The sequence below is a fragment of the Vombatus ursinus genome, unplaced genomic scaffold (genome assembly GCF_900497805.2).
Source record: "Vombatus ursinus unplaced genomic scaffold, bare-nosed wombat genome assembly UNPS02014789.1, whole genome shotgun sequence".
In the NCBI taxonomy this organism is placed as follows: domain Eukaryota; kingdom Metazoa; phylum Chordata; class Mammalia; order Diprotodontia; family Vombatidae; genus Vombatus; species Vombatus ursinus.
Genome location: NW_020954567.1, coordinates 11,587,828 through 11,615,089, shown reverse-complemented (window position 1 = coordinate 11,615,089; position 27,262 = coordinate 11,587,828). Strand labels below are relative to the sequence as shown.

At 39.4% G+C, this 27,262-nt stretch overlaps 1 protein-coding gene across 2 annotated transcripts in view; it reads right to left on the bottom strand.

Moving 5' to 3' along the window:
* The window catches only part of SUCO (SUN domain containing ossification factor), a 99,413-nt gene extending 72,474 nt beyond the window's left edge, over nt 1-26,939 (bottom strand). For both annotated transcript variants that reach the window (XM_027868437.1, XM_027868438.1), the window contains exon 1: nt 26,783-26,939. In XM_027868437.1, the coding sequence (XP_027724238.1) occupies nt 26,783-26,844 (62 nt within the window). In that variant the 5' untranslated portion in view covers nt 26,845-26,939. The remainder of the gene's footprint in view (nt 1-26,782) is intronic.
* Nucleotides 26,940-27,262: the final 323 nt, after the last annotated feature.

Below are 27,262 nucleotides of genomic sequence, written 5' to 3'. Positions count from 1 at the left end.
ATTCCAAATAGGATGCTGCAGTCAGCCAGCCCAATAGAGAAGCCCAGAAAAGCAGGGTGCCTGGGACTGGAGTTCCACTGTGAGTTTTGGACTTAGAACTGAGCTCTGTAAGAACTGAGCTATGCTATGAACCTAAAACCCTCCCTGTAGACTGAAGTGGTACCAAGGGAGACAGGTTATGCCTATGTGTTGGAAGAGTATGTTTGTATATTTGTTATTATATCTTTTGAAGTAAAAATTTCTTTGTAAAATTTTAGCTACTCTCTTAGTGGCTAAATAGAACTGGAATGAAGGGGCTAGAGGGCCTAAACACCCCCAATTCCCTTAAGAACACCAGAAAATCCTTGGGAAAGGGAAAAAAGCTATGTACCTGGCCTTCATACCTGGCTTGGAGGCCAATGTGGGGTTGGGGCTGTCAATGTTATTTACACAATTGCTGAACTTTGTACATTCATTTTTTAAAGCATATGCTTCTAATTTGACATCATTCCTAGGATTCTGGGAATTCCAACTAATAACTATTAACCATCCCTAATGAACAAAGTAATACGAATACTAGAGTAAGGAAGATTGGTGCCAGGTAATTTGTACTAATGAAACTCACGTTTTCATGCAAGGATATGCCAAAATCCTTAAAAATGTAGGTGAACCTGTAAGATATGGACATCTTCAGACTACTAAAAATCTACCAAAAAAATGCTAGAGGGATTTTTTTTACTTTCCATGGGACTTAAAGTCTTGTCCTTATTGAGAGAATTATGAACTTGAGAAATATATTGCTATACTAAGAAGCAGAACTGTTCTGGAATTAAAAGAAATTTGCAAATGGGATGAGATACTTCAACATAGAATTACTTGATGTCACATGTGATAGGACCAGAGTTTGCCCTAGCTTCCTCCCCCATTCTCAACCTGACTGGGTTCCAATTTCCCTGAGGCAAGCTTCCTGGTCTGGGGGCATAAGAGATCCCATCCAGGCAGAGTCAGAGGCCTCTCAGAATTGATGGCCACAGCAGTCACCTTACCCTGATGACTTACTGACCAGACACATTTCCAGGTGGAGATGAGTGGGGCTAAGTGCCACTCTAGCATTGATGCATATATGCATATATGCATATTCTTACTATATTAGGGCAAAATAAGTCTCCTCTGTTCAATGTTCAATGACCTATAAGCGCCTCCCTCATTTCATCCCAATGCTGAACATGATTTAATAGGGTGCTGTTGTTAGAGTTGTACCTATGACCTTTGGTGGAATCTTGGCAGGCTGACACATGAGATGGCCTTATGTCTCACATCACAGTTGGGTTGGGGGCAAAGCCCTACAAATATAAGGATGCCGAAGCAGATGATGGGACAGTGCCCGGGTCCCTGTCACCAAAGTCCTCTTTGACATGGGAAAGGAGTCCTCTCTGTGGGAATGGCAGTAGGCTACAGCTCAGGAAAGGGGACTAGTTCAGTGGTTGCTGAAGAAAGCTGCCCAGAATGGCAAAGAAAATGCCAAGGCCAAAATTCCCTGGATGTTGTTGACTGTGCTGCATAAACTGGACAGCCAGCACAGTAAGGCTAAAAGTAAAACTGGGTTGGTGAATTCAGTTGCTAGATGACCCCAAGGTTCTGGTTTCTGCTGAAAGAAGAGCCAAGTGTCTTCCTGTTGTTGAGAAAAGACTTGGAGTAGAAATTGGAGAACTCCCACCCCAGGGTATAACTCCCTACCCTAAGGGAGCAAACTGTGGGCAGACTCTCTCCACCAAGGAGCTGAAGTGGTTTTAGGAGTGTTCAAAGGGAAATCTGAGGAGCCCCAGAAGCAATCGTTCAAGAGAGTTTGGTCTGATGGAGCCAACGTTGACAGTCTCTCTGCTGCAGACTTTCAAAACTTGAAGAAAATCCAAGTACTCCTTTTACAGAGACAATTATATTGAAGGCCCAAAAGGGGAATGCTCTTTTTCCTCCAAGATGGGGACTAAAGATATATTCCCCCTTGCAGTCAGCATGCAGAAGATAGGGATCAGAGAAGGTAAATTTTCCCAAGGAAATGGGTTTGTGGGGCAGCTAAGTGGTGCAGTGGATAGAGCACCAGCCCTGAAGTCAGGAGGCCCTGAGTTCAAATCTGGCCTCAGACACACTTAACCCCAATTGCCTTAAAAAAAAAAAGAAAGAAATGGGTTTGATAGTTTGGACTTAGGTGCCCTCTCCCACCCCTCCAAAGGCCTGCCACAGAAAGAAAAGATAATTATTCCCTAGAGATGAAAGAAGCTCTGTGTTACCAGTGAGGAAGGTACCTGGCAGCTTTCACTGGACTACATGGAGCTGAACAAAGTCATTGTGTTTATCTTCTCAGCTATTCTTAATCTGGTCAATGTTATGGATCAGGCTGTCCAGGCCAGGTTAAGTGGTATGGGGATATCAACCTTGCCAATGCTTTTTTTTTTCCTCTATAGCTGTGACTAAGACTAGTCAGGAACAGTTTCGCTTCCACCCATAAAAGAATCCAACGTACTTTCACCATGGCCCCCTGAATTCTCCTTCATTTGGCCGTATTACGGTGGGCAGAAACCTGAAAGAAGCCTCACTCCCTGAAGGACATAGTAAACACCACTACAGCAATGACACAGTGTTGACTGGGCCAGGTGAGACCACACTTACAGAGGCCCTAGATCAGAGAGTAGCCCATGTGAGGGAGGAAAGATAGGAAATCAACCCTGAGAAAATCTAGAGTATACCCTGCTAAGTCGAATTTTGGAGACTACAGTGGGTGGAGAAAACCTAAAGGATTCCAAGCGGAATAAGCTACTGACACTTGCTTCCCCACAATCTAAGGAAACACAGAGACTTAGATTCTTTAGGTTGGAAAACTATACATTTCCCATATATCCTGGATATCCTCATTCACACAGTCACTCACAAGTCTGACTCTTACAAGTGGGGCCCAGAACAAGGCTATACCACAGGAAGACATAAAATCATGATTGTCTGGTCCCTCTGGTGGTAGTGCTCTTCAGAAACAGGTGGTGACTATGCTAGAGGCTAAGGTCTCCAGGCCAGACCTTAGAATTCTGCCTCCTCTGCTGGATCAGCAGCTTCTCACCTCTAAGGACTTGGCTCATTAGGAATGTCATTTTGCCTGGCTGACTGATGGCTACATCCGCACGGCAACAAGAGAGGCATATGCAACTGGACTTCAGCAGCCACTAATCGAGTAACAGGAGATACCCTTGGGAGTAGGGGTACTGGCAAGCACTTCCAATTGGCTGAGCTCCAGGCTACATAGCTGGCCATGTGAGAGAGCCTTGAGGGATGGAGCAGTGAAGATCTTCATCAATATTAGTTCCTAGGCAGGGGCCAGAAGTCTGGCCAAGTGTCTTGGCCTGGAAAGCACAGAACTAGACAATCAAAAGCTCTTCCCTTTTGGGTCAGGACCAGTGAGGCATCCTGCCAATGCCTTCCACTACATAGCTGTTTGTGGAACGTGTCAGTAACCATCAAAGATATATGTTAAACAATCAAGCTGGAGCTGTTACAAGAATTACAGATGTTGAGGAGTGGGTCCAGTGTCAATCTGGACGTTTGAGTGGTGACACCACGCTGTGCTGGGCACAGGACCGTATGATCTTCCCCACTAAGGACAAATTAGCTATTTCTAATACTAGTGACCTTAAATGGCAAAATGGCACTCTCTAATCTCAGAGCAAGAGGTCTGTCCCTACTATTAAACCACAGCATCATTATGCATCTGACTGCCCTCCCAACCTCTCAAGCCATGCCTGTGACAAATCAATGCTACCCTGGAAAGGAAAAGGGTTCTCTTTTCCAGTGGTTTCCTGTATCTAGACTGCAGGAAGGATTACCTGATAAAAATGGATTCTTTTGGATATGTTTCTGGCTGATCCTCTTTGGTCCTTAGTTATTCCTATCCCAGCACAGAGATGCCTTGGCCTCAAGATCCTCGTCCCCTCAGAGGAGGTTCCATACAGGACTCCTTCAATTGGCAAATTTCTTTTCCCTCTGAAATGATTCAGTGAACATCTTCTCAGAAAGGTTTGGGGGACTCAGATATGGTATTGTTTTGTCTTGCTTTCCAATAGCACAGAAAAGATGAAACTATTTGCTATATACCTATGATGAGTGTGTATTCACCTAGAAGAAAGCCATCCCTTGGTAATTCTGAATCACTGGATAAAGGTAAGAGGGAGTCCTTATTTAGCCACTATGGAAGAAGGGAGTGGCTCTTCAACAGAGGCTTCTAGGGAGCAAAGCTGGATGCTTTTTGCATATTTTTACTGTGATAAGGCAAAGTAAGCTTCCTTTGTTAAATGTTTAGTGACTTGCAAGTGCTCATTTCATCCCAATATCGAACTCTAAGAATATGCTGGTATTAGAGCTATGCCTACAATACCACTTGTGCTGTCTATAAGGAGCACTTTTTTCTGCAGCAAAGAACTGGAATCAAAGTGCCAAATCAATGAGAGAAAGGCTAAAATGTGGCATATGAATGTAATAGAGTATCACTGAGCTGTAAGAAATGACTAATATGATGATTTCAGAGAAAGCTGAGACTTGTATGAACTGAAGAAGATTAAGGGGAGCAGAATCAAATGAAAAGTTTACATGATGATCACAATATAAAGAAAGGAAAGCAACTTCAAAAGACTTCAGTACTCCAACCAACATAGTAACTAACCAATACTCTAAAAGATTGAAGCTAAAGCATTCTTCCTGACTCTTGGCAGGAAGGGAAAGTTTCTCTATAGGGGTTGGGTTAGTGAGTAGTAGAGAAATGCCCCCCCCACCAAAACAAAAAATTTAAAATTCATAGAAACCAGAAATTCTCAAGGGCACAAACCCCTTTTAAATATACACTTTAAAAAATAAGATGTACGAATAGCACTTCTAGGGCTGTATGCCAAAGAGATCATGCAAATGGGAAAAGGACCCACATGTACAAAAATATTTATAGCAGCTCTTTCTGTGGTGGCAAAGAATTGGAAACTGAGGGGATGTCCATCAATTGGGGAATGGCTGAACAAGCTGTGGTATATGAATGTAATGGAATACTACTGTGCTATAAGAAATGATGAGCAGGCAGACTTCAGAAAAACCTGGAAAGACTTGTATGGATTGATGCTGAGTGAAGTGAGCAGAACCAAGAAAATGTTGTACACAGCAATAGCCACACTGTGCAATGACTAACATTGATAGACTTGGACCTTCTCAGGAATACAAATATCTAAGATATCTCCAAAGGCCTCATGATGGAAAATGCTATCCACATCCAAAGAAAGAACTAAGAATGCAGATCGAAGCATACTATTTGCTATTTTTTTTCTTCTGTTTTGTTTTGTTTCCTCTCTGATGGTTCCTCCTATTGGTTCTAATTCTTCCTTACAACATCACTAATGTGAAAATGTTTAATAGGAATGTATATATAGCCTATATCAGATTTTGAGCTGTCTTGGGGAGGGAGGGGGGAGGGAGAGAGAGAAAAACTTAAAGCTCAAAAGCCTATGAAGTGATTGTTGATAAATCAAAATAAATTAATAAAAAACAAAAAAAATAAGCTGTATGTAACAGAAGTTAATTGTTTCTTATACATTTCACTTGGTTGTTTTTTATATGCTGAAATGTTGTGTTTGCTTTTGATTTAGTTCTTAATAAAAAATAAAGCAGGGAAAGCCTAAACTTAAATTGAAATCTAGTTTACGTTGGACTCTGTGCCACTGACCAATAGATTTCAGGAAGCAGTATGACATAGTGAAAAGAAAACTAGGCAGAGTCAGTCACAACTTCCTACTTGAGCTTCACTTATACAATGAAAGAGTTGGGCTAAGTGACATTAAAGATCTCTTCCAGCTATAAAACAATGATCCTAAGATCTTTAATTCTCAAGGAATACTGTCATAAGTGCCTGTATTTCACAATCAAGAAAGAAAGTCTATAAAATGAGTAACTTTTAGGTCTAAATAAATAACAAAAGTTTGGAGCAATCTTAAAAGGAAAAATTCAAAGACGCAGTTAGTATAAAGCTGGACTAAAGTACGTTTTAGATTTTTTTTTATTCTGTAAGATTTTACTTTTTCTCTTCATTTAACGTGGGAAATATTCCTTATCAAAATAACAATCAAGCAGAGTCTGGGTAAGAATCATCACAATAGCTTAACTAAGCATTTCTAATAACTATAATACTAAGAAAATAATCACACATTCCCTCACATAAAACAATAAAGCTAGTAAAGATTATTTAAATGTAAAACCAAAATTAAAGCTCATTATCACTTTTATTTTAGGAAATACACAAATATTCACAGTAACTTAATTTCATTTACTATTCAAATATACTAAACCATGTTAGAAGGAAATTCATATCCGAGTATATTAACAAAGAAAAGTGGGAAAAATGAATTCAGTATGCAACTTATAAAAGAAAAAAACTCAAATTTTTCCAAACAAGCACAAAAATAGAAATTTTGAAAATCCAAAAAGAAAAAAAAAATTGATTATTTAAAGATCAATGAAAAACTATTAGCTAATTTAAAATGAGAGAAAAACCAAATTCCCAACATTTAAAATAAAAGAACAAATGGATAAGAAAATTACTGTGGTCATCTTAACCAATTATATAACAAAACTCAAAACATAAATGCAATAGATAACTACACACAAAAATATGCAATATCAAAATTAACCAAGTGGGAAAAATATAAACAATCCAATATCTGACTTGGCTACTGACGATACATGTCCCCTTAGGGGACAGTGAGGATCCAAGGAGAACGCTAAGATTATAAACCTGGGAAAATCTGGAGGAATGTTTCAGCAGAAACAGGGAAGTTGAGAAGTGGAATGGGAAAGATAAGTTCTGTTTTAGACATATTAAATTTGAGATGAAAAGAGGAGACTTGGGTTTGAAGGGGTGGCTCACGGAAGAATATTCTGTTGACAGAATGATAGAATTATAAACATGAAAATTCTGAAGCAAATTTATGCTTAACGTAAGAAAAAACCTCCTCCTAACAATCTGAACTTTCCCTAGAGTAACATGGATTTCCTCAGTACATGGAAGTTTTCATGGGTAGTTTTCAAGGAAATCACTGGATGATTCATGGTAAGGTACACTAATTACACAGAGGATTCTTTTTCTGGTATCAGGCTAGAGGTCCCTTCCAATTCTAACACTGCAACTCAATCCAGGAGGAATGATAATCTCTTCAAAAATAAAATTCTGAAGACACATACAGAAAAAACATGATGAAGAGGAATGAAGTTGTCTAAAAAGACAAATGTATTTAGGCAGGGAACTCATCAATCAAATTAGATTTAAATATAAACAGAGGTACACACACACATTCTTAAAGGAGAGAAGATGAATACAAAAGCACAGCACAATCTAGGAAGAACAGGCAGAAGAAAAAATAGGACTTCTGACTTCTCCACTAGCACCCAGTCTGGGACCTCACCCCCAACCCCTTTTCAGCTTCTTTTTTTTTTGTTATTGCCTTTCCCCATTAGTCCTTGAGGGCAGGCGCTACCTTTTTTTTTTTTTGTATGGGTATCCCCCAACCCTTAACATATTGCCTCTCATATAGGCACTTAATAAATGTTTAATGACTACTGAATTCTCCTCCTTTCTGAGTTCTCACCTCCCTGAGTGTTCTCTCCTGACCTTCAAGTTATCTGTCTGACCATTCCTTCTCACCATCTGCATCCTTTTCCTTAACCAGGGGGTCTCCTCTAAGACTCTGCCCAATCCTTGTTCTTTTCTAATATACCGTCTCTCTTGATGACTTACCATCTTTCACAGATTCAATGAGCCATTACAGATGACTCTCACATCTATAGATCCATCCCTAGTGTGGATGCTGAAATCTACTTCCCAACCACTACATGCCTGCCAAACATCTCTAGCTAGACGCCCCATGGGTTCAACACTTCCAAAAAGAACAGATTATCTTCCAAAATTTATCATTTTTCTTCTAAGCCTACCACCCATACTTTCAGTTACCCAGATTCACAACCTCAGCTTCATCCTTGACTTTTTCGCTCCCATTCACTCTGCATATACCACTAACTTTGCTAAGTCCAGTTCTTGGAGAAGGAAATGGCAAACCACTTCTCTGTTTTTGCCAAGAAAATTCCAAATGGGGTCACGAAGAGTTAGACAGGACTGGAAAAAAAAAATGACTGAAAAAGTCCAATTTTACACCATTTTTTTTGCAATCATTCCCTTCTCTCTACTCACACAAACCATCACAGATACCATCTTTATCACTTATCTGACACCTGGCAATAAAGTAACTGGACTCTCTTCATCTGGTCCCTGGTCTCTCCTCTTGGCAACCAAAATAATCTTTCCAAAACACAGATCTGACCTTGATCAAAAAAAGAATTCTCCAATGGCTCTGAAATGCCTCTAAGATAAAAATACCAATTCCTCAGTGAGGCACTTAAAGTCTTTCATAACACGTCTCTAGCCTATCTTGTCAAGATTTTTCCTATCAGCCCCCTTCCCTTTCACATACTCTACTGAAAACTGACCAACCAGTTCCCTAAACTCTGAACTTCATTTCTTCCTTCCATACTTTTGCCCACAAAGTGGGAAACAGAATGCATTCCCTCCTCATTCACCATTCTTAGAACACCTAGTTCCTTCAAGAACTCGGTTCAGGAGCCACTCATCCATGGAGTGTTTCCTGTTGTCCTAGTTTAGAAATGGAGAACCTACACGGCCTTCTAGGTCCTCAAGTGCCGCCCTTTGAATCCAAACTTCACAGAACAAATCCCCTTAATAAAAGGATTTGTATCGTAAAACTTGGACTCAGTCAAAAGGCCACATGTGGCCTTGAGGCACAAGTTCTCCCCCGCCCCTTCCCAGGTGTTGGTACTATTTCTTCCACAAATTGTCTTTTTTTTAAACTTATCTAGTTACAACACTGAATTTCTGTAGGAGAATAGAAACACCTTTACACATGAATATTTTTCTTTGTAGTCCTAGCACAATGACTTGCACGTAAAAGGTTATTTAATAAACTGTGTACTAAATTAAACCTCCCCCCCAATTTCAGTTTTGGCTACAGTGCCGCTTTTCTCAGAATCCACTAATGCTTGAGGTATGCCTATGCAGCACTACAATAAAGTCGCATTTCTTAATTCTTAATTATTTTGGATTTGTATTAATATTTTAATTAATTTTTATTTTTTATTTTTTTAATATGGGTATTATTTTTTAATATGAACCATTGAAAATCCAAAAAGAAAAAGAAAACTTGAAATCACAGCTTCACTGGCCGCAAATAAGTCAGGTAATAAGAAAAGGGGAAAAAATAAAAAGTATAAATAGTTAAGTAGTTAAAATAAGCCAAAATTGGTTTTTTCTACGTATAAGTAGCAAAAACATTTAAGTTAATATTAGTAAAACTGAACTGTCAAAAAAATTCAGTTAATCTATACAAAGGTATATATTGGCATACTTACACAATACGTACCATATTTCTGAATAAAACCATCTTCTCTTCCATGTGATCCCTTCTCTTCATTTGCACAGCTGCTGCCATGGTTCAAGCTCTCATTACCTCAAGCCTAGATTATTGCAATAATTTCAACTTCGCAATTGGTCTCCCTGCTTCATCTGTCTTCATTCCAATTCATCCTCCACATGACCGTGATTTTCAGCAAGCACAGATCTGACTATGTCACTCCCCTAGTGAGGCAGCTAAATGGCACAGGAGATGGAGCACTAAGCCCAGTCAGGAAGATCTGAGTCCAAATCCAGCGTCAGAAACTTACTGTGTGACCCTTGGGCAAGTCAGTTAACCTGTTTGTCTATTTCCTCAACTGGAAAATGGGGAAAATAATAACAGCTACCTCTCAGGGCTACTGTGAGGATCAAATGAGAGAATATTTGTAAAGTGCTTATCACAGTGTCTGCCACATAATAAGTGCTTAATAAATGCTTATTCCCTCCCTACTCAACTCTAGTGGCTTCTTTTTGCCTCTTGGATAAAATATAAACTATTTTTGGTCCTACACAATCAAACCCCTACCTCTCTTTCCTGCCTCACTGCATTACTCCCTCTCCTCTGTACAGTAAACTGGCCACTCTCTCCATCTGCGACTTTGCCCTGGCCATCCTATGCGCCTGGAATGTAGTCACTTACTCACTTCCACCTTGGAGTGTCTTTCTCTTTAAGATCAAGTTCAACTACCACATTCTGTATGAAAAGCTGCCTGAGTTCCCTCCTTTCCAAATTACTCTGTATTAAAGTACTTTGCATTTATTTGTATTTTTCACTTCATATCTATGCTGTACATTATTTGTATACATATTTTTCTATTCATTAGAATATAAACTCTGAGTGACCCAGGAACGTTTCATTCCTTGTACTTGTATCCCAAAGCACACAACTCTTGTAGGCACTTAATACTCGTAATGAGTATTATCTCCTTCTCCAAACTTCTACCTAGGCCTAAATCACATTGTACTTTGATTCCCTCCACCTCCACCTCCTTTACACACATACTCTTCTCTCGCCCTCAACTGTGAAGTGTTCTGCTTTAACCTTTCTATACTCTCTCACACTCAGCAAAGGCTCACCTTATCAGGGGTTTAATTATCATAGAAGACTGGCAAATTTACATCATTAGTTCTTAACTCTCACCTACCTTGCAGAGTTCAAAATTTCCCACAGAAATTTCCTAAAGAATATCTCCATTGGTCCCCCTTCCTACCTATTCCATTTCTTTTTGTGTTGTCTCCCAGGCTAGAAAGTTTGCCATCATTTTCTAATTCCTTTCCATCTGTTACAGTATAAAATCACAGGAATATCGAGCTGAAACAGACATTAAAGCTCATCTAGTTCCAGTCTAATCTCCTTACTTTACAGATAAAGAAACCAAGGAAAAAGAGCTTGAATGCTTTCCCAAAGTTCCATAGCTCATCAGTATCAATCAGAAAGGATCAGAATGTTCCATACGTTGTCAGAGTTAAATTTAGGGGATGGGTGAAAAGTATCTAGAAATGACTGTGATATAGAAATTTAAAGGTATCAATAAAATTTGAAGTTATAGAGGAAGAGGGGGTGAAGGAGAAAGGGGCGTGAGAGAGGAGACACAGAAGATGACCACGAAGACCAGAACCTAGGTCTCCTAATTCCCAATCCATTATACTGATCACACTATATCTACTCCCCTTTATTACCAAATCCAAAAATTTTTTCCTTCAAAATGTCTCCAATTTGCCCAGTACCACTGCTACTACCCTAATTAAATACCTTCTCCTCCATGCCTATTTTATTTCAATAGCCTAACTGATCTTCAGTCTTCTAGTCTCATCAAAGTTTGATTCATCTTGCAGATTGATATTAATCTTCCCAAAACTTTGCTTTCACTACTGTCATTCTGCTCATGCTGAAACACTTTAAAGAGTTATTGTAGGTTCAATTTTAAATTATAACAATAATAATAACTAACATTTATATAACACCTACTATGTTTCAGGCACTATGTAAGCACTTTACAATGATTATCTCATCTGATCCTCACAAAAGCCCTGGGAGGCAGATGCTATTATTATCCCCATTTTACAGATGAGGAAACTGAGGCAAATAGTGATTTTTTTTTTCCCCCCCCGCCCCCGGACTCACAGAGCTAATAAGTGTCTAAGGCCAGACTGAACTCAGGCTTTCTGGACTGTAGGGCCCCACACTATACCCACTATGCACCTAACTGTCCCTTTACCTGGCTTTCAAGACCCCTCACAAACTAATCCAACCCTGCTTACAAATTCTCATGCCCCAGTATATGCCAATATATCCCCCTCCACTCTAGTCATGGTGTATGTCCACTGTCCACCATACTCATTCTCACCCTCAAAAATCTGCTCACAACTGTAGTACCTTCTATCCTATAAAGTTATCAATTCTTACCTAACTCATAGGTAGGCCTAACCTCAAGGCCTAACTTGAGTCCGCATTTTCCATCTAGCCTTCTCTGACAACTCGTTTTCATATAACACTTCACATCTAACCATATTATTTGTTTTACATAATTCACCCCTTCAAGTAAATCAATTTTGTCTTTTCTATAAAATTATAAGCTCCTTAAGATGGCAGATAGTTTTATACTTTTTTTCTCACAAAGCCTAGAACTGCTTCAATAACAAAATCATAGTGACTAAATAATCTTTCACTTTTTGAATTCTAATTCTAAACTCAATTAGGCTAAATATCATTTTTGAAATTATATATTTGCACCAACAACATACCCGTAAAATGAAAAAAATGCCTTTCTATTAACATCAAAATCATAACTACAATAAGAAAACATAAAGCTAGCTTACTATTTGTGATCATATGCATGTTACAAAATATTTTAAAGTGATAAAGTAGGTATTAAGTAGCTAAATAGGTATGATGTATACACAGAAAGGAGGGAAAAAAATATCAGACTTTTAACAAAGCTCACTTAATTATGAAAATAGACCTAAAACAGAATTAAGTCACTGTTCTACAAATGATATTCATGAAACAAGTCCAAAAAAGCTATAGTCCTAGGGATTAACATTTTTCTACTGCAAATTCTCAAAAGCATGTTTTCCATTCCCTTGTGACGCCTATAATTTTGTTGTAGGCTTATTATATATGCCCAAAACTTTTTTTAAAAATATGAGTTGGAGACCGAACAGTTGAGTTTATGTTGCAAAAAATACATTTAAAAAAACAACTAATTTTTGTTTCCATTTGCTAATAAAAACTGTTGAACAGGATTGAAGTATAAATATCAACGTGTCTATTTAAAGTTGGAGAAACAAAAAAATCCTTACAGCACAAAAATTTCATTAGCATGGATGTCAGATTACTCATATGAATTCACCAATCTTTAATTGGGTTGATATAACTAGGAAAGTATCTCCTACAAAAATCGTATTTATAGAATTCAAGGAGCAACTAAAAAAAATAATCACTAGAAAACTGCAAACTCTGAGGTACCACATCACACCTATCAGAGTGACTAATATTGCAAAACAGGAAAATGATGAATGTTGGAGAAGATTGGGAAAACTGAAACACTGATGCATTGTTGGTGGAGTTGTGAAGTGATCCAACCATTTTGGAGAGAAATTTGGAACTATGCCTGAAGGGCTATAAAACTGTGCCTACCTTTTGATCCAGCAATACTACTACTAGGTCTGTATCCCAAAGAGATCATAAAAACAGGAAAAGGACTCACATGTACAAAAATATTTATAGCAACTCTTTTTGTGGTGGCCAAGAACTGGAAATTGAGGGGATGCCCATCAATTGGGGAATGGCTGAACAAGTTGTGGTATAGGAATGTAATGGAATACTATTGTGCTATAAGAAATGATGAGTGGGCAGACTTCAGAAAAACCTGGAAAGACTTGTATGGACTGATGCTAAGTGAAGTGAGCAGAACCAGGAGAACACTGTACACAGCAACAGCAGCTTTGTGTGATGACCAACTTTGACAGACTTAGCTCTTCTCAGCAATGTAAGGATCTAAAACAATTCCAAAAGACTCAATGGAAAATGATATCCATATCTGAATGCAGAGATTGAAACATACTATTTTCTCTTTTTTTTTTGTTTCTTCTTTCTCATGGTTTTTCCCTTTGGTTCTAATTCTTCTTTACAACATGACTAATGTGGAAATATGATTAATATGATTATAAATGTATATCCTATATCAGATTGCATGGGGAGGAGTAAGGAGGATAAAATTTATAACTCAAAATTTTATAAGAGTGAATGTTGAAAACTAAATAGATAAAAACAAAACAAAACAAAAAGTAATCACCCACTGCCCTGATTTAACATAACTAGGTAATAAGTATCTACTTTTATTTCTACACAATTCTGTGATAATGCAGAAGGTTTTCCTTGTTTAACAGGCCTAGCCTTTACTAAAGGATCTGTCTCTGCTCTACCTAAGTTCCTTCCAAGTTTTGCAACTTGTTTCATAGCTATTACTATCCCTACTTTATACATGAGTAAACTGCAGTACTTTTGTAAACTGTGAAGTGCTAAATCAATGCAAGCTATTGTTTCTTACTACTGTAACAATAAGTTAGCAGAATCCTTCTTTATAGAAAATAAACTTGTGATGTGCAGAGAAACAGGTTGAGTGTTGGGGGATGGGGAGCAATGGAACAATTTCTAAGTTTGGAATAAAAACATTGCAGACTTTAATAGCTTGCTAGAATCTAATACTGCTTGGACATACTTTAAATATTGTATTGGAAATCAAAAGATTTATAAATAATACACAACATAGTCAAATGGAATGGGCAGATTTGGTCTAAACAGAAAATCTGAGAATTTTAAGTAAAGCCTAAATAGTTACTTATTGCACAGAAATCCTAGGCCTCATCATGGCTCGGCAAACATAATTTGTCACTCGGACCATTCCTAAAACCTTTCTGTCTGTGCCACTTGGACAATTCCTAAAACCCTTTTCTGACAGGTATGGGCCCTGGGAAACGGCCCCCTACCCGCCCCCAACTTCCCCAGAACTTTGTCTCAGGCCTTTGCCTGGGGCATCAGCCCATCCCAGAATAATCCTTTCAATTATCCTTTCACTATGGCTGGGACCTTCAATTCTCTGTAATCTCAGACCCAGCCCAAGTGAAATGGAGATGAGTTACCTCCAGACCACCCCAAACTATTTCTCCACTCCTTAATTCCATCTAGACCCCTTTGGTTACCTCTGGATCACCCCAGCCTACTGTCCACTCCCATCCAAATCTTCCCACAGATCTTCTTCCTATAAAAAGAGTTAGTCTCATCTACAGTGGATTCTTAAAATCTTGCCCATCTCAATCAGTGTTTTAATAAGGGGGCTTAAGTCGAATTCTTTCGAGGCAACCCCACATCCCTAGACCTCAACATATCCATCTTGGTACAACCCAATGTCTCCTAACTCCCATTTTAAGCTCCTACAAATCATTAATAACAAGAGAAAAGCAAATCAGAACAATTCCAAGGTTTCACCTCACACCAAACTGACAAAGATGACAAAAGATGAGAATTGTCAAAATTTGAGAGCATATAGGAAGATGGACACTGTTACAAGAATTATGCAAATAAAGTGACTACTATGATCATCTCCTTTGACCCACAGATTCTACTGCTAGGCACATATCCAAAGGTCAATAACAAAGAAGAAAAGGTTCCATCGGTGCCTCAGTCAACAAGTAAATGTGCACTGAGCTAAAGGCAAAAGGACAGAAAGACAGGCAAAAACAAGGTTCCTGCCCTCAGGGAGGCAACATAAAAACAATTATGAACAAACAAGACAAATACTGGGTAAAAGGGTCAGCAGGTGAAGTGGCCAGTGTAAAGAACAGACAAGAAGGACAGGACTGTAGATCTGTAGAGGGGATTACAGTGTAAGAAGAAAGGAAAAATGGGAAGCAGCCAGGTTGTGAAGGGTTTTTAAAGCCAAAGGATATTATATTTCATCTTAGAAGTAATAGTGAGTCACTGGAGTTTATTGATTTGGGGTGATATGGTCAGACCTGAACTTTAGAAAGATCAGTTTGGCAGCTGAGTGGAAGATGGGCTGGAACAGAAGGAACCAAGCAGCAGGCTAAGTCCAGGTGTGAGGTAATAAGATTACTAGGGTAGTGACTTAGTTGAGTGGAGAAAAGGGGACATGAAGAGAGGTTGTAAATGTACAAAAATTGTAAAATGCAAAATACTAAATCAATTAAATGGTAAAATTTGGCAAAAGATTGAATATGTGGGTGAATGAGAATTGGGAGTTGAGGATGTATTGGTCAGTTTTGTTGATTTTTTTCCTCTTTTACTAATTTAAAAAAAAGTTTTGTTATAAGGGATGGCTCTCTGGGAGGGGAAGGGATAGGAAAAGGAATATAAGGGGTAATCTAGGCAATTTAAAAAAAATAATAAAAATCCATTTTTGAAAATAAACAAAAAATGCAAACTCCTTAAAAGGGAACCTTTTTTTGTATCCCCAAAGTGTAGCACAGTTCCTGGCAGGTAGTAAGGGTTTAACAAATGCTTGCTGACTGATTCCAAATTCAGGGCTCTTACTATTACACAAAAGAACAGCATATCTGACAATATCTGTCCATGGTGACCCATCAAAGAGAGAAAAATATAAAATATGATTCTTAGTTTTGCAGAGCCCCTTTCTCCTTCCACATGACAATGGAGGAGAGGAAGATAAAGGAAGAGATTGTACTAATTACTAATAATGTTCTTAGATTATCTGTAAACATTTAGCTGCTGGAGCTCAATTTTATCTTTGTCCAATAACCACCAAAATACATTGCTGGAGGACCTGAATCACATGCATATTGACATGGTGAAGTTAAGACAGAAGGGTACAATGAAAAGAGCATCCACTTTGAAGCCAAGGTTCAAATCTTGCCTCTTCACCATCTGTTTGGTGGTAAGCAAGCCACTTACCCTCCTGGCTCTCAGTTTCTTCACATGTAAAATGAGGAAATTCGACTAGTCAGCCTCTTGGGTCCACTCCAACAATACATCATACTAGAGCGTTATGACACAATGCAACGCTTCTTATTCAACGATCCCATGAGAGGCTATGTTAAGAAAGGGAAAGGCCTTGAAAGCTAGGGTCTCCAAGAAACAAGGCTCAGGCATTGGCCTTTGTTTTATTTGTTTCTCCATTCTAAGTAAAAGTAATGAAGTCTCTAACCCTGATTGGGAAAGTAAGCTACAGAAACCTAAAAACAGGAATCTAAGCCACATTATTCAGCCAGAGGAGCAAGAAAAAAATCTTCCAGTACCCAAAGCCAGGGGACTCACCTGACAGTCATGCTTCATCTGGACAGGAATTTAGTGCGACTGACGCTATGTAGGAACTGAACTAAATTTTAAGCCTACTCTTTCTCTTCTCTTCCTTCCCCTAACCAAGCTGGTATAATGGAAAATGTGACCCAGGGGAATGGAGGAAATGTCTATATTGTACAACTATTCTTGCTATTTTCCTTTCTTGAATTTTGTTGTTCAGTAGTTTTTCAATTGTGTCTGACTCTTCAAGGCCCCATTTGGGGTTTTCTTCGCAAAAATACTGGGGTGGTTTGCCATTTCCTTTTCCATCTCATTTTACAGATGAGGAAACTGAGGCAAACAGGGTGAAGTGACTTGCCCAAGGTCACATAGCTAATAAGTGACTTCCTGGCTCCAAGCCCAACACTCTCTCCACTGTGCCACCTAGATATTTCTTGAATATCATATCCTTTCCTTTTAAAAGCTACCTGATGTTAAGTGGTTTAATGGAACTAGAGTACTGGTCATAGCCTACCTAACAAATGGGGATGGGGGCCTAACCTGATGGAAACAAAGATACCCTAAATCCTCAGGGTGCCCTTATGGCACAGTAAGGGGTAATGTAGCAGGCCTGACTCAAGGAATGGGGCCACAATATACACACCGCACTTACATATGCAGATTGTCTGACCCACCAAACTGTCTCCTTATTGTCTTTATATCTCCGGTACCTAGCAAAGTGTCTGCTATGTCGCAGGTGTTTAATAAATGCTTGTTGCTTTCTTAAAATAAAAATGCAGGGAGAGTCCAAAGGTTTTCAAAGACGAGAAAGAAAGTTGTCAGGCTTTTTTTTCCCCCATGCACAAAAAGACAACAATAATCATCATTTCTTGGGATATATGATCATCTCTCTTTATCCTGTTAATGATGCCCTTAATAAGCAAGCATCTCACATAAGGAAAATTATAGTTTTATGTACTAACATCTTTCTAAGAGGAGGAGGGGAGAAATTCTCGTTCTCTATTATCTATAAAATGAGGTGGTTGGACTAGATGATCTCCAAGGTCCCCACCCACTCTACATCCTAAAAAATAACACATGGGGATCCAAAAAATGGTACTGAAAACAAATGTGTGTAAAGTGTTTTGCAAGCCTTAACAAGCTATAGAAACATGAACTATTAGTTTCAGTAGCTAGTGTGGTACTGTGTAATGAGCACTGAACCTGGAGTCAGGGGACCTTGGTTCAAACCCCTCTTATTACCTGTGTGACCTTAGGTGAGACAGTCTTCCTGGACCTCAGTTTCCTTCTCTCTAAAATGAGAGGGTTGGACCAGGTGCCACTAAGACTCCTTCTGCCTCTAGAACTATTATCCCAGGAGCCTCAAATCTTACCTTCCCTACGCAATTTGAACAGGTACGTTAATAGCAAGATCAATGCTGAGGATCTCAATTCAGGTTTAGTAGAGTAATGAACTTGGAATCAGAAAATCCGAGTTCAAATCCCTGCTCCAATGACCACAGGAAAGTCACTTCAGCTCTGAGAGCCAGTTTCCTCAACCACAAAATGGAGGCAAGAGCAACTACCTATGAAATGTAAAACGATTCAAAAATGCTAAAGAACTACATAAATGTCACTATCAAATGGGAAGTTAAATACTTTTTAAAGGACTATATAAATATAAGCTATTATTATTGACACAAAAACATTTAATACAGCTCTGTGTTGTTGATATGCAGCCCAGAATACAAGTAAAACTTACACAAACACCCTTCACTGGCCACCCCCGGCCCCCAACATACACACACATAATCATCACCTCTCCCTCTACTCTTCAATCTCTCCGTATCTACTGCCTACAAACATCCCCTGGTTCTCCTTCACCCTTAAATAAAACACTCACTAGACTTTATCATGTTCTCAAGCTATCATCCTATATAATCTATTCCTCCTCTTTTTTACAGCCAAAACTCTAGAAAAGGCACCAATCCCTTTTGCCTCCTTCTCCACTCACAATTTTTTATTTACATTTCATTTTTATTATGAACTTAAACATGAACATTTCAATACACAAAGAGCACAGGCAGTATATGAAACTGTGAACCTGTTACAGTTTGTTTTTTTAAAAAACATACATACTTAACATAGTAATGACAAGGTAACCCAGTTTGAATAGGTTTCTGAATTTCTGTTCTTTTCTGTGTACTTTTTAAAGGTTTCATTAATGCTTTTTTTTTGACACCTATCACTAACACCACCAATTCAATCCTTCCACTTCCAAAATAAAAGCCTTTTTTTTTTTTTTTTTGCTTTTTGATGAGGCAATCGGGGTTAAGTGACTTGCCCAGGGTCACACAGGTAGTAAGTGTCATGTGTCTGAGGCCACATTTGAACTCAGGTCCTCCTGACCCCAGGGCCAGTGCTCTATCCATTGCACCACCTAGCTGCCCCAGAAGCCTTCTCTTGTAACACATACAATCAAGGAAAACAAGTCAACACATTGGCCATATCTGAAAATGTATTTCTCTTATATATCTTTAATCTAGCACCTTTTTGCTAAGTAACTAATGGCATGCTTGATCATTAGTCTTAAAAGTTCATGAATGGTCAAAGGCTATACCAGAGTTCTACAGTCTTTCAATACTGTTTTCCTTTACACTGTGGTCAATGTGCAAATTATTCTGGTTCTTTTTTTTTTTTTTCATTCTGCATCAGTTCATTCAAGTCATCCAGGGGTTTCTCTAAATTTGTAGCATTTAAAATGTTTTTATGGTTTAACAGTATTTCATCATATTCATACAATTTGTTCAGCCATTCTTCAACTAATGTATATCTTTCAATTCTCAGTCTTTTGCAAAGTCTTCCAACTTCGCCATTCAATTGAAACTGCTCTCTCCAAAGTGACCAAGGATCTCTTATTTGCCAAATCCAACAGCCTTTTTTCAATCTTCTTTGGGTAGCCTTTAACACTGCCAATCACCCTCTTCTTGCTACTCTCATCTCTAAATCTTCTCTTCTGTCCTGGTTCTCCTATCTGACAGCTCCTTCTCAGTTTCCTTTATTGATCTTCACCCAGGTCATGCCCAATAACCTTATGCTGTTTTGAGCCCTCTTCTCTCTCTATACTATTTCACTTGATGATCTCATGAACACCAGTGGATTCAATTATCATGTCTATGCTTCTCAAATATATTTACTCAATGCTAATCTCTCTGCTGACTTCCAGTCTCCCATTTCCAATTGCATACTGGACATCTCAAATACATTTTCAAAATGAACTCATTATCTTTCCCCCCAACCAAACCCTCTTCCTGTTCCTAACTTCCCTACTACTATTGAGGGTACCACTATCCTCCTAGTCACAAGCTCACAACCCAGATGTCATCCTTGAGTCCTCACTCTCCATATCCATTGTGGTGAACCTTCTTAACATCTCTCACACAGACCCATTCTCTCCTCTGACACTCCCACCACCCTCATCACCTCTTTCCTGGTCTACTGCAAGAGCCTGCTAATTGGTCCCCCTGCCATAAGTTTCTCTTCATTCCAGTCTATCCTCCACTCAATTGTCAAACTGATCTTCCTAAAGTACAGGTCTGACCATGTCACTCCCTAATCAATACTCTATTAGCTCCCTATCACCTCCAGAATCAAATGTAAAATCCTGTTTGGCACCTGAAACCCTCTGAACCTTAATAACCTGCCCCCCTACCTTTCCAGTCCAACTAAAATCTACCTTCTATAAGAAGTTTTTCTCCAATTCCTTCCTCTCTCTTTTAATTTTAGTGACTTCCCTGTTATTATTTCCAATTTATCCTGTATATAGCTTATTTGTACACACTTGTTTACATATTGTCTCCCTCAATAGACTGAGCTCCTGGAGAGAGGCCTCTTTTTTTTTTTTTAATTCTCCAACATTTATTAGCACAGTGCCTGGCACAAAGTAAGTGCTTAATTAACTGTTTACTGACTGGGTAGCCTTCCTTTCTCTCTTGGTGAGCTCATCGACTCCCATTGGTTTAATTATTAATCTCTATATAGATTACTGAGGGGCAGCTACACAGCGCATCTTGGATTGAGCACAGGCCCTGGAGTCAGGAAGACCTGAGTTCAAATATGAACTCTGACACATGATACTCACTAGCTATGTGACCCTGGGCAAGTCACTTAACCCCGATTGCCTCCAGCAAAAAAAAGATTACTATTGGATCTACACATCCAACCCTAGTCTCTCATTTGAGCTTTAGTCCTGCATTACCAAATGCATATTGGCCATTTTCAACTAGATGATAAGTATCTTCAACTTAACACTATCTAAAACTGGATTCATTACCTTTCTCCCAAAATGACATTCCTTTTTTAAACTTCTCTGGTCTTGTCAAGACAAGCAGCTTTTGTAAAGCACCCACTATGTGCACTGGGGATACAAAGAAAGGCAAAAGAATCCCACCTTCAAGGGGCTCATAATATAATGGGGTTGTACTATGTACAAATAAGATATATATAGAAAAAATTGGAAATCATCTCAGAAGGAAAGCTAGTGCCTTCCCTAAGGGGGAATCAAGAAAGGCTTCTCGCAGGAGGGGTTTTAGCTGAGACTTGAGGGAGGTGAGGAAAGCCAGGAGGTGAAGGTGAAGAAGCATGGAGAAAAGTCAGTGAAAATGCATTTGAGTCTAGAGATGGAGTGATGCATACAAAGAACAGTAAGAAGGTCAGTACTACTATGATCCGGCCTCCTGGATAGTAAGAAACTCAGAAAGCAGTTAAGTAGAACACCGCCTCCTTCCAGTCTCTCAGATTCACAGTCTTCAATTCACGCTCCACTCCTGACTCTCCTCAGCCCATATCCAATTCCATCTAATCATCTGCCCAGTCCTGTCCATTCTACTTTTACAATGGCTCTCACATCCATCTCCTCTTCACTCACACAGCCACCAGTCTAGTCGGGGCTCTTAACACCTTCTCACTCACCTGGACTAGAGAAAGAGACTCTTCAAAGAAAAAAAAAAAGGTTTTTATTCTAAACTTAAAACACCAAAAAAGAGCATTTGCATACTTAGAAGACAGAAGGAGGGTTCTCCACACAACTGGAATCTCCATTTCACACTGCTTGCTTTTATTAAAGTTTGTAACAAATCCTACATGCTACTCTCTAAATTGCAGTTTGTCTTTGCTTCCATCTGACCTTCCTTTTGTCCTCTTTGGTACATTTTTTAAAAATAATTTTCAATATCCCTCTTATTTTTGGCATCCTAGTCACACAATTACACAGGTTGTTTTTTTTTTTAACCAAGAAAAATTCAGAAAAAAAATTAGATTCTTTTTTTGCTTTAATTTTCTAGTCATTTCCCCTATGATTTCACATCTTGATACCTGATTAGTTTATTGGAGTTCTTGGAGTTCCCAAAGGTAGGAAGTATGTAAATAATTGAAATTTGAGGATATAATCAATTCAGGCTTTTCAAAAAGCCTAACCAAGTACATTATTAAAAAAAACAAAACAGACTCACCATGAGATTGCAGGTTACATAGATATTTTGCTCAACAGCCAACTAACTGACTTTAAAAGGCAAAAATCAAAGGGCAAAAATAAAGATTTTCAAGGAAGCACAAGATTTGGTTATTATTATCAGTATGGTAAAGGACAGCTAGCCTCAAAACCAAAAGACCTGGGGTTCAAGTCCAACCTTTGACATATATTGGACCTATGAAAGGTTATCATTTAGCCTTTTGGGACTCTAGGCAATTTGTTAAGACTATAAATTGCAGAGAAAGCATTGGTAATGAAATCATGGGTCCAGCCCATATCTTTTTACTTAGCAACTTTATAAAAATATTTGAGCTCCAGCCTCAGAGTCTGGAGGATCTGAGTTCAAATCTGACCTCAGACCAGACATTTGACACTAGCTGTGTGACCCTGGGCAAGTCACTTAACCCTGATTGCCTCACCAAAAAGCAAAACGAAAAAAAAATTTTTTTAAAAGAAAAAGTCACTAAAATTCTAGCATGTCAAGGTGACAAGAAAAGACAGAAAGTTCTTTAAAAAATTTGTACAAACAAGCTGAAAGGTAGCAGATGAATTTTTGATTTGTAATGAAAAGAACACAGATTTGGAATCAAAAAACTTGTGTTAGTATGTTGAGTATGAGTAATTACCTGAATGATTCTCAAGTATTTTCCCCTATCTGGGCTTTAGTTTCCCTAATAGTACAATGAAGAGACTGGATTTAACGATCTCCAATATCCTTTCCAGTCTAAATCCTATGATCCTATGACACAAGATGATACTTATCAATTTTAAAAGTGTGTACTGACTGACTCACAAACACATACACAAACACACAGAAAATTCTGAGTGTAATCCAATCAAGTCCTAGGAAACTTTGAATCACTGCAGGAAACTGGCCCAATATTCTTCCATAAGAGAAAAAGGGGGGGGGGGGATTAGATTATTATAACAGCTCACATTTACATATAATGCCTTTTGGGTTTATAAAACTCTTTCCTAACAATTACTGAGAGATAGGTAGTAAAATAAGTAATTTTCCTATAATAACACAATTTCATAAATATCAAAGCTGGATCCATAATTCAAGTCTTCAGATACTAAATTCAGTACCACTCTATCTTTGGCCTCTCCAAGAAAGCCAGGTTTATACAAAACTTAGGCACATCAATTAGAATACTTCATATAGCCTGGATACCATATGTCAAAAAATAATGCAATGCAAAGGAAACTAGAATAGAAAGATAGTAAGAAAAGGTTACCCCTACAAAGACATCTCAGAAATACAGCTCTTCAGGCTGCAGGAACAACTGTGGGTAAGTGACAAACTGTCTAGACCTCATTCATAAAATAAAAGGGCTGAACTAGATGGTCTCTAAGGTCCTGTCTAACATCTATTCCTCTGTGAGAGGAAACAATCAAAATCAACAAGATTATGACATGTAAACAAAGAACATAGACTGTTTCTGCAAACTATACGTAAAGTTAGGTTTAGGGCAAAGGAAAAGTTCTATGACTTCACCCAGTGGGTTAATATGTTCCAAATTTATATAAATACTTACTTTCTAAAGAAGTGATAAAGGTAGGAAATTTAAAAAAAAAAAAACAAGAACACAGGATTTACTAAGAGAAACAGCTATGATATACCTACAAAGTTGTCATCAGAAAGTACAAGGTCCGCCAATGACTAGTTCTTTGTACACTTCATTGACAACTTAATCCTGGAACCATGAGTCTTACTGGGAATGACAATTCTGTTGTTTTGGAACATTTTGCTCTCCCTTTTCTTATCATCTCTATTTCCTTTCCTCTCCCAAAAAAAACAAAAAGCCAGTGGGGTACAAACAAGAGCAAACTAATAACAAGCTGAATAATCCTTTAGTCAGTGGTTCCATAAGCCTAAATAAGGCAACTTGTTAGTAAGGCTACTATCAAAGGATGGTCAAATTGCTTATATAGCTCCAATTTAGGCTATCCAAAAAACCAAAAATCTCAAAACCTACCAAGTAGTTTCTCATGCCAATAAATTTCTTATGCCTTTACTTAATTTTAATTCAAACCTATTAGCTTTTATAGTTGAATGGAAACTTCAAAAATATGAATAATTGCACTAGTGAAAAACTCAGCTTTTGGATACCAGGCTAACCTTCTAAGCAAGCTAGCTCTCTTCTCACTATTATACACTATTTTTGTGTACTTAGGAAATAAATTTTAATAATGGCAAAAGAAAAAATTAAGATTTTATTCAACTCTAGATTATCCATGATAATGATAGCATGATAAATTTAAGTCAGAAGGGGATTGGAAACTTTTTACCTTCTGGTTATAACTTCTTCCACTATTCAAGCTTTCATTTTTCCTTTTTTTGAAGCTATCAAAACTAAAGATACACGTCTAGGTACAGAACCAAAACTTTTAAAAAACAAAAGAGAACTGAAGGGCTGGAATAGAAGGTAAAAGACAACTCCCTAGTCTTTGTTTCATTTCTAAATTTGAAACCCCCCAGGCAAAAAAATTTTCTTTATGCTTTACTTCCTGTACCCTTTCAGTCTTCACTATCTTCAGAATCCAAATATTAGGAATTTACAAATGTATGAGTCTTTTGGAAACTGTATTAAGCTTTTTTTCCTATAAATAACAATCCAAGTAGTGTTACTTTTACCTTAACATTATTGAAAGACTTACATTATGAAATTATCTTCCACATTTACCAAGACAGCGCTCAAGCGCTCTCTTGCGCTCTAGCATTCTCTCTCTCTCTCTCTCTCTCTCTCTCTGAATTCTTTGGGGAAGGATAAAAGCATAGAACAAGACTTCCAAGAACATCTGAATAAAGTGCTGTGCATAAAAAACCCCAGAAATCAACAGGCACTTATTTATTATTAAACACCTATTATGTGTCTGACACATTGCTTGATGATGGCAACACAAAAGATAAAAGTGAAAGCAGCTCATACCATAAGATTCTTCAATAAGATCTGCAGCCACTCTAAAGATATCAGTCTAACAACCTACACGGGAAAAACTAAGCGGATGATGAATGACTGCTATTGCCTACATTTTGGGATGTCCTGTGATCCAGTATCCCACTGAATGAAATCTATTAGTGAAAACGTGTTGGACAACATTGCAAATAGGTAAAAGCTGGGCCAGGAAGTGAAGAGAAGAAAGACAACAGCAGAACTGTATTAGGGAAACTGCATAATTTTCTCAATAACAACAATATAATCCTCCATGCAAATCCTCATTTCATCTTTTATCACCAGTATTTCCAATGATGCTATACAGTGAGAAGCATGATTGAGTTGTGATCTTCACCGACTGGGGAAATACCAAAATCAATGAGATCCCAGGCCCCCTGAGTATTCAAGCACAATGTTACATGGGGGGAAAAGAGCTGGGGTATAGAGTCAAAGTAGCTAGGTTCAAATTCCAGCTCTGCCACTTAATACCTATGTGACCTTGGGTAAGAGCAGCTAGTGGTGGCAGTGGATGGAACACTGAGTTCAAATCAGTGTGACCCTGGACAAGTCACTTTACCCTGTTTGTCTCAGTTCCCTCATCTGTAAAATGAGCTGGAAAAAGAAACGGCAAAACATTCCAGTATCTTTGCCAAGAAAACCCCAAACGGGGTCACTAAGAGTTGGACGTGACTGAAAACAAGAAACAACAATGACCTTGGGTAAGTCACTTAAAATCCTAAAGTCTCATTTTCCTCAACTGTAAACTGAGGAAAATACATACATCATAAAAGGGGAGTATGAGTAACAGGAACCAGAAAAATTCTTGAATATGCTTCGAGCCCTCAAAATGCAGTCCCTGCAAACGTAAAGCCACAAAAAATAACATAAATTACCCCTTTAGCTTCCAGGCAAAGACCATCATCAATCATGGCCAACACTTCACATCATACCAAAAGTCTCAACAAAAAAAGCTCTTCAGGTCACCAGAAAGTATCCCAAGATTCTCCAAAAAACGCTAAACCCTATCAATCGCCGGGTGCCTCGCACTTAACACACGTAACATTCGCATCTTTAAACCTCCCATCCGGAGTGTTGTCAAGTCAAAGGAACCTACTTATTGAGAGAGCCTGTTATGTGCCAGGCACGGTGCTAAGGGCTAGAGATACAAAGCAAAGCAAAAAAAAAAACATGCTCAAGGAGGGGTGCTTTCATGAAGTGGCCTTCAAACTCCATCAAAACACTGCGGGACTGTCGAGCTCGGGCAACGTGCGTGTGCCATTCTACGGGCACCGCTCCGGGCACACGCAAGCTTGCTTCGGCCCCCGGTGCCACGCCGAAGGCACTTTCTAGTTCCTGCTCCCCAAGGACCTTCCCCCGCCCCAACCCTCCGGACTGGGAGATGCAAGCACGGCACATCCGCACCCAGGCACCCGGTGCGAGTTCTTAGCGAACTGACGAGCTCGAGGGAGCCCAGAGGTTTTGGGGCACGCCGAGGTCCGGGACTGGCCGCCCGGCGGAAAGCTGAGGCCGGAGCGACTCACCAGACCAGGGAGCAGAGGAAGAGGCAGGAAACCAGGGCCAAGGCCCGCCGGTACTTCTTCATCTTCTCCTCCTTCTTCCCCCGGCCAGAAGGCGGCACATCGTCCCCGCAGCCACGGCTGCCGGGGCCAAGATGGAGGAGCCCGAGCCGGAGCCGGAGCCGGAGCCGGAGCAGGAGCCGGAGGAAGGGACCGAGAGTGCAGAGGGCGGCGACGCGGCGAGCGGCGGGGAGAGGCGGGAGGGGGCTGCGCCCGCGCCGCCCTCTGCCCAGGAGTGACAGGCACGGGCTGGGGGGCTGCTCAGGGCTGGGGGAGTCGTGGGGCGGCTGCTGCTGCCCAGGCTGCTGCGGCTGCTGTCTCCGGCTCACCCGCGCCCGCCTCCTCCAGCAGCCGCCAACGCTGCTGCTGCCGCCGCCGTCGCCGCCGCCGCCGCTGCCCCATATCCCCCCCGCCCGCCCCGATCCTCGCTCCGTGCTGCTCGCG